At 50.5% G+C, this 7,543-nt stretch overlaps 1 protein-coding gene across 2 annotated transcripts in view; it reads left to right on the top strand.

The window, feature by feature from the left end:
• The first annotated feature begins 1,858 nt into the window (after positions 1–1,858).
• SMARCA5 (SWI/SNF related, matrix associated, actin dependent regulator of chromatin, subfamily a, member 5) overlaps positions 1,859–7,543 on the top strand; it is a 24,418-nt gene continuing 18,733 nt past the window's right edge. The window contains exons 1-2 of one of the 2 annotated variants that reach the window (XM_064149492.1): positions 1,859–1,876; positions 6,015–6,089. In XM_064149492.1, the coding sequence (XP_064005562.1) occupies positions 6,054–6,089 (36 nt within the window). In that variant the 5' untranslated portion in view covers positions 1,859–1,876; positions 6,015–6,053. Of the gene's footprint in view, positions 1,877–3,257; positions 3,567–6,014; positions 6,090–7,543 lie in introns of those variants that run through there. The other variant, XM_064149493.1, reaches the window with a different exon arrangement.

The following is a 7,543-nucleotide window of genomic DNA, read 5'->3' as shown; positions in this document are numbered from 1 at the left end:
TGACTCATTGTGAGGTTGCCTTCTCCCATGTGTAAATTTTATGGATCAAAGGGCTTGTTTTAAACTGGGCAGAGTCTGATGTGCTCTGTGGATGTTTTGCTGTCACCAAATTTTCACTGGTTTGTGGCTGTGCAAAATTTGAACCACTTTTGGTCTTCGTGTGTCACTGTTCCTGTTAAGCCTGCCTTTTGAAGACAGACCTAAAACATGGCAGGCTTACAAATCTCTAAGCACTGCAGAGGAACTCAGTGCTGTTAATTCTTTTCACAGGACAGACTGGTTCTGCTAGGACAGTTACCCTGTCGCTGGAACAACTTCAGTGCCATCTCTGCAGAACTCAAAGTTGAGAGCACATGAATAGAGATTTCCACACTTCAATGTGTGCTAAACTAAACTGCTGAATGAATTCACAGTGTCTTTTGCATGTGTGGGTTTGTGTTTTTGTTTGTTTTCTACAGTGGAAATCTATGTGCTATCAGTTCTGATGAAGCTGTACCTTTGCTGATGGGGAGCTGTTTTGTATTCTTAACAAACAGCATGGTTTTGATGGCTGGTGTGGCCTGCAGGATCTCTCGGTGTGTTTATATCACCTCTTGCCCACAGCATCTGAGGCTGGAGTTAAAATGATGCTGACAGAAAAGGGATGGCTTTGAAAGAGAGATAATTATACTTAGCTTTGGATGGGACAGTCCTGCTTAGCACGAGTGTTCTGAGGGGGTAGAAAAACCAATCTCCCTTATATAGCATTTTGCTTTTTAAACTCAAACTTCAAACAAGAAAACCAACAGTCCCTTCCCACTCCTCCTCAGATCTGATGCAAACTGAGCTCTCTCCTACCTTCTTGAATCCAAATGACTGCCATATGCCTGATGTCGTGGCCACAACCAGCTCTTTCATTCCTTTCCCAAACTTTAGGAAGATTTACAGCACTGATAGATGTGCAGCAGTGCCTCAGCACAACTGCTGCACAGCTAACAGGATTGCTTAGAGCTGCTCTCACTTGTGGCATTTCAGTTTCTTGCTTAGCAAGAAATCATCTGAAGAATATTAATTAAAGTTATGCTTACACAACTGAGCAACAAAACTGAAAGACATGTCGCCCCAGAGATTGGACTGAATTCTGTAATTAAACTCTTCTAATTATTAACATGCTTATGAAAGTCAGTAAAGCTGTCTCTACAGTTGAGCATTGGCTGAGAGAGCCTTTTTTGCCTTGGTGTCTACTTGACCATGTGTTGGTGTTTAGCACATTAGCAGCCCCTGTCATGAGCTGCTTTGTGCTGCTGGTTGCTTTTAATCGCAGGTCTCTGTATTCAGGCTCTCTGTAGACTGTTAGGATTCCGTGTCTTCATGAGGATCTTCAGGATCACCTGGAAAGTTGTCTTTCCTGTTTTGGATGTGGCTTTTGATTAGGGCTGAGTTTGGTTGTTTGCTTTGGTTTAGGGGATTTTGTTGTTGGGTTTTGGTGTCTTTGTGTGTTTGGGTGTTGCTGGGGTTGGGTTTTTTTGCTTGTGTAGTGGTTTTGGTGTGTAGCATCTTGTTAATTTTCATCATTTTATGTTCTGCTTTCATTACTGATAAGACATTTAGAGCCTTTAATCTCACTTTACACTTCGAAATGTGGGGGTTTGGGGTTTTTTGTTTTTTATTATTGTGCCTGCTTTCTGTACTTGTTAGAAAGTTAACTGTTTGCATTATTTTTGCCTCCAGCTGAACCTTTTCCTCTTGAGCACAGCAGAGATTTCAGTAACTCTTTCTGCTGTGTCACAGCATGGTCCTCTTCACCTGCAAACAGCTTCTCCAGCAATCTGAGGTGGTGCTGGCTCCTAGATATACTGCTGCCTTGCAGTGATACAGGGTCCCTGGCAGCTTCCAAGTGAGTAATGCTGAATAATTAAGTGATGAACGGATTAGAGCCAGAGTTGGAATCCAGAAGTGAATTGGGGTTAAGCAGAGGTGAGCAGTGAGGAGCACTCCTCACCCGAGCAAATGCAGTGCAAGTGTGGGTGTGCTCAGGCACCTCCTAAAGCAGGGTTCTGCAGCCTGTGATGGCTTCAAGCCAGGAGCAGACACTGGGTTTATTCAGTTGGTCTGAAAACCCATACCTACCAACTTTGGGTCTTTCAACCAGATAATGTGAGGGGAAGTGACGTGGGCAGGCAGCTGTAGCACCCATTCTGGTGCATGTGGCAGCCCTGCTATTGCAGATGCACTCTCTCCTGCTGGACAGATGATCTATTAGACTGGCATAAAAAACCCTTGTTTTACTGGAGCCCTGCTCTTTCAGTAGCAGTGGTGGTCTCCTTGTGCATTAGCTGGGAGAGCACAGCGAGGATACAAATTCCTTCATTAAGAGAAGTTTTACTGAAAAGGGCTCTAAACGTCTGGAATTGGTTTCTAGGAAGGGTGGTTGAAATTTTTATACCCACATTGGATAAATCAGTGATTAGGGGGAAACTCAGAACAGCTGAATCCCAGTTTTAGGCAATTCCTCACTACCACTGCCTATGGCACTTCCCATTATCTAGGTTACTGCTTGCTGACCCAAGTAGACAAAGTTTCGGTAACGCAGTAACTGCGTTTTAAACCGAAAAGAAGAGCGGTGTGCTGAGGGCTTCGGTTTAGCACCAGCCTTGTCAGAGTTGAAAGAAGGGAGGGACTTGAAGCCCAGCTGAAACCTTTCTATGATGGAGTGCCCCGGTGGGGGGTGGCAGCGTGGTGATGCCAACTTCACTCCACCTGTTGCTGCGATTAACAGCTCACACCTGTGCAGCAGCCCGCACCTCGTCCGTAACGTTCCTTTAGCCGCGCTGTGGCTGCCTGCTTTAGTCAGCGAGCAGTGCTGCTCCGCCGGCGCGCACAGGTGCCAGCGGTGTAGCCCGCGGGGGGCAGGAGCGGCTCTCTGGAAGGTTCCAGGGCTGCGCTCCCGCAGCAGTGCCCATCGCAGCCCGCGCCCGGCTCGGGGCCCTGCACGTGCCCGCGGCGCGCGGCGCTGCCCCCTCCCGCCGCCGGCCGTTGCGCCGCCGCGCGCCCCCCGGGCGCCCAGTGACGCCGCGGGCGCGAGGCCCCTCCAGTCAGGGCCCGGGCGGCGGCCGCGCAGCCGCAGTGCCGCCTCCCGCCGCGCCGCGCAGCCGCAGTGCCGCCTCCCGCCGCGCCGCGCAGCCGCAGTGCCGCCTCCCGCCGCCCCGCACGCCGGCCGGGGCCTTCTCGCGAGAGCGGGGAGCCGGCTCGTTCCTGGTTGGTGGGCGCCCGCCGGGAAAGCCGGGGCGGCAGCGGGGACGGGCCTCCGCCGGCGGCCGCGCACCGCGCTCAGCGCGCCGCTTCTGCTGAGCCCCTGCAGCCGCTCCTGCCCAGCGGCCGTCCCGTCAGCGCGCAGCCAGCCGGGCGCGGGCCCGCGTCCCGGCGGAGCATTGTCTGCGGCGGGGATCATGTCCGCCGGGCAGCTGCCGTCGCAACCGGAGGAGCTGCTCGCGCCGCCGCAAGCGCCAGGCGCCAACAGCAGCGAGGCCGCAGGGACAGCTTCCTCGTCTGCCGCCGGACCTGTCGGAGGCGACGGCCGGATGGAGGTCAGGCTCTTTTCCCGTGATGGGAACCCGGTCCCCTTCGCTCTCCTCGGCTCCGTAGGTCTCGGCGACGGCTCCCGGGGTCACCGCCGCGGGATCGCGCCCGGCTGCGCGGTGGCAGGTGCCCGCCATGAGGGACGTGCCGGCGGGGCGTCCCCGGGCCGCGTGGGGCTGCGGGAGACAATGGAGAGGCGGGCGGGGGCGGGCGCGGGGCCGGGCCGTTCGCAACGGCGCCTCCGGGGCGCTCCTGGGCCCCGGCGGGAGGGAGAGCGCGGGGCCAGGAAACGGCCTGGTGGCACCGGCCGTTGGTGGGGGGATGAAGAGGGGAGTTGCGTCCCTCCGCTTCCTCTTGCCGCTGCCCGCGACCCACACGGGTCCCGGCTGCGGTGTTCCTCCGCCGGTTGCTGCTACGGGAACTAGGGCAGAGAGCAGCTCGCCGGTGCGTTGCTTCGTTTTGCCCGTCTTTGAATCCAGGGTCACGGGAGGGCAGGGGTCGGGGGAGCGTCACCCCTCACACGAGACACCTCCCTGGGGTGGCTTTTCTGTCCTCTCCTTCCTCTCTCAAGAGCCTTCCCACCGTTTGCGCTTCCTGCTTCGGCGATCAGCAAGTCCACGCTCTAAAAAGCATTTTCTGTCATATAAAGTCTCCCGAAAGTTTTTGGTTGTGGTTCCCCCCGCCCCGTGTTTCCGTGGGATGGAGAGCTGTCTGAGGGTGTTTTTTGGCAACAGAAAATTTCCAGAAGTTTCAAGGGGTTCGAGCGATCGCCTGGAGATGCTAATTTTATCGCAGCTGTGTTTCTTTTTAATGATGGGAGGAAACTGGTTGGTCCTGCTTCCAGCGCTGCCTGTGTTGTACTCTGAGTCATGCGGTGCAGCCTACTTGATCTAAATACGTTTACAAATGCCATGTTTTTCGGATGAGCAAGTAGCCGGAGCGCTGTGGGTAATGAGTCCTGCTCGAACCTGCAGAAATAGGGCAATGCCAGGCAGGGGCTGGCACTGTGGAGGCAGCGCAAGGCGCCCTCTCCAGCCGCCCCTGTGCCAGGGCTTTCTCGGGCTTGTCGAGTTGGTTCCTTTTCGTACGGGAAAGGGATTTCTTTCTGTGTAGGGACGTTTCTTTTAAGCTGGCTTATTGATAGTCCTGCCCACCCGAGGGACTGCTTTTCTTGCTGCCCAGCTGGGCTTTATTGCACGTGATGGGATCAGGTGGCCTCCTGCTGCTGCCTCTTTGCGCTTCACACGTTAGGCGCTTCAGGGCTTTGTACTGAAGTTCAGGCGCTCCGCGGGCAGTGCTTGTGCTCGCTCCTGGGTGATGCTGGCTAAATCCGGTGGGAGGTGAGCAAGAGGATTCGCGTGTCCGCTGAGAAGATCTTTAACCGTAACTTTTTACACGCAGTTCTTTTACATTTTGATACATTTGTGTTAGAATTGTTGTGTTTCCGCACACTTTACCTGCCAGAGCTTTGTGAGGAAATGCCCGCCCACAAACAATTCCGTGCCTTGCCTGCCTTTGTTTCGTGTCGTTTCTTACTTTCCTGTTCCTTTGTTCTGCACTGGCTAGGAAAGATTGAGTTCGCCTCAATCCTTGGCTCAAGTAAACAGATGGTCAGTAATGATTTCAAAGGCATCTCCTTTCCTTTTCTCATGTCCAAGGATTCTGTTGTAACGTACTGCCGTAGCACGGTGTGCTAGGGACGGATCGTCCCGTTGTTTTGGGGGATAAGAACAGAAGACGAAGTTGCATGTGGAAGATGATGGTGAGAGGGCTAACCTAATGACAGAAAAGACAAGGATGAAATAGTCCTGATCTGAACGAATAATTGAAGGCAGTTTGTTAGGAGTTTGGATGGAAGGAGGACTGCCTTCTCCCATCAGCTTTTCTGTTTGTGGTTGGTGATAACCATTATTTGGTTTAGTAAGCTAAATAGGGCAGAAGTGCGATCTCTAGAATGCTACTCTGCTTCCAGGGTGAGACTGTAATCCTGTTCTTACTGACACTTGTCCCTTGGTGCAGAATGATGAGAGATGGGGGTAATCTGGAAAAGATAAAGCCCCTTGAAACTGCTCTTGCTTTGGAACCAGAGCTAGTTCTGTCACAGTGCTCTCCAGAGGCAGCGTGGGCGGCGTTTGGCTAGGCGCCCTAGGAGCGGTGTGCTGAGCTGCTGGACCACAGCAGCCTCTCTCATTCACATTGATGCGATGCTTTAATGATGGCGCTAAATCGGATTAGAGGGAGCTAGCTCTGTCCCTCTCGCTGTGGCAGGGGTCTTTGATCCACCTCCAGGTGTTTTTGCAGTAAGTAATAGAAAGATGACTATATCAAAGCAGCACAGAAGGCTGTGCCATCTGATGTGGAGACATGATAATTTGAAACAAGCTGGGTGATCTGCTTTACGTGGGTGTCTCCCCTTGTTCAGAAAAGAACTTTTTTCTAATTCTTTTTCATCTCAGGAATCCTTTGACGATGCATCACCAGGAAAACAAAAAGAAATGCAGGAAGCAGATCCTACGTATGAAGAGAAAATGGTATGTCATCTGCTCAACAGAGAGTTTTCTTCCTGACTGACATCTCTTAACTGCATTTATGAAACTGTGTAGTTATTCAAAAGTATTGAGGTAACTTGAACCCAAATATCCCAAAGAAAAACCTCAAACCCTTCTCCTTTTTAACATTTTCTTCACTGGTCTTCTGCTCTTCCTCTGTTTCCATTGCAGTTCTTTTGGGGAATAACTACTAATGTGTTTTGCTGTTTCAAGGAAGTGTAGTCTAGCAGCTTCTGACGTGCTCTAAATGGAGAATAATGATATAGTGGGACAGTCAAGTGTCTTAGAGGAAACAACGTAAGAGAAGTCGTCAAGCTGCTTTTGAAGTTACCTGTAGGCAAGGGCACTTAGGAAGAGCTGAATGTTCACTTCCTCACCTGGAAATTGAGATATTCTCTAGGAAAGTGTCCACAAGTGTTTAGATAAGTGCTGCTTTGCTTTCTCAATATATGGAGTCAGTCAAAGTCTAGGACCTTTATATCACTGTCGAGTACAGGAAAACTATTCCAAACTTATTTTTGAACTGCAGGAGTAGCAGTTCTGCGTCGGAAAAGTCAGCTGTCAAAGTTCATTGGAGGCTGAGGAAAGGCTGTGTAGGACAAGTAGTAACTAAGCCTTAGCTACCTTTTCAGTCCTTAGAGATGGAAAAGAATTTTGTTAGCTTTTCCTGAACTTTGATTTGTTCTTCATGAAGGTCTAGTTAGAGACCTTGAGCTCTTGAAGATGGCAATTTCTGTGCTTCTTGGGTTAGAGAGGAGAACATTTGTAATTCTGTTTTGTTGTGTTTGTAACATCCTGTAAGTAAGAGATGGAGCTGTCCACTCCTCACCATTTCATTACGTTTCCTTTCTCTGTTCCTGCTTTCCCTAATTGCTATTTGTAATTCCCGTGCCTGTGACTACATGTGGAATTTCTTCATTGGAAAGTGAAACTGCTTCTTAGAATTTGCTGCTTCCTGTGTTGTATCTTTTTGCTGTTGAAAAGAACCCAGTCTTCTTCTGCTAGTTTCTTTGTGATGCTGCCTGGAACACTGAAGAAGGTGAACTTGGAGTTGGCTCTTCTAAGCTGTAGATGGGCGTGATTGCAAGGAGGATTGTATTTCAGTGTTGTAATAGTCAGGAGATGCACTGGTAAAGAAAACAGTAAAAGTTGAAAGTTGTTTTTTGGTAGAAGGATACCTCAAGGTTGCAGAGTACAGTGTTTTGTCTGTGTCCTATCTAAAACATGTAGATAATGATTGTTAGTGTCTGAAATGAATATCCTGAAGTGCAATAAAAACACTTTTTTGGCTGGGGTGTGTGTGCAGAAGGTTGGGCACTAAAATTTTAGGAGGAGGAAACTTTTTCAATACAGTCTGTATCTCTCCTCTGCATAGCCAGTGAAACAAGTGTGTAAAAATAAGGGGCAGAAGTTTGGATAGAAGTAAGGTCGTACAA

The sequence above is a fragment of the Pogoniulus pusillus genome, chromosome 10 (genome assembly GCF_015220805.1).
Source record: "Pogoniulus pusillus isolate bPogPus1 chromosome 10, bPogPus1.pri, whole genome shotgun sequence".
Taxonomy (NCBI): domain Eukaryota; kingdom Metazoa; phylum Chordata; class Aves; order Piciformes; family Lybiidae; genus Pogoniulus; species Pogoniulus pusillus.
Note: the sequence above shows the minus strand (reverse complement) of the source record. Positions and strands in the feature narration are given on the sequence as shown.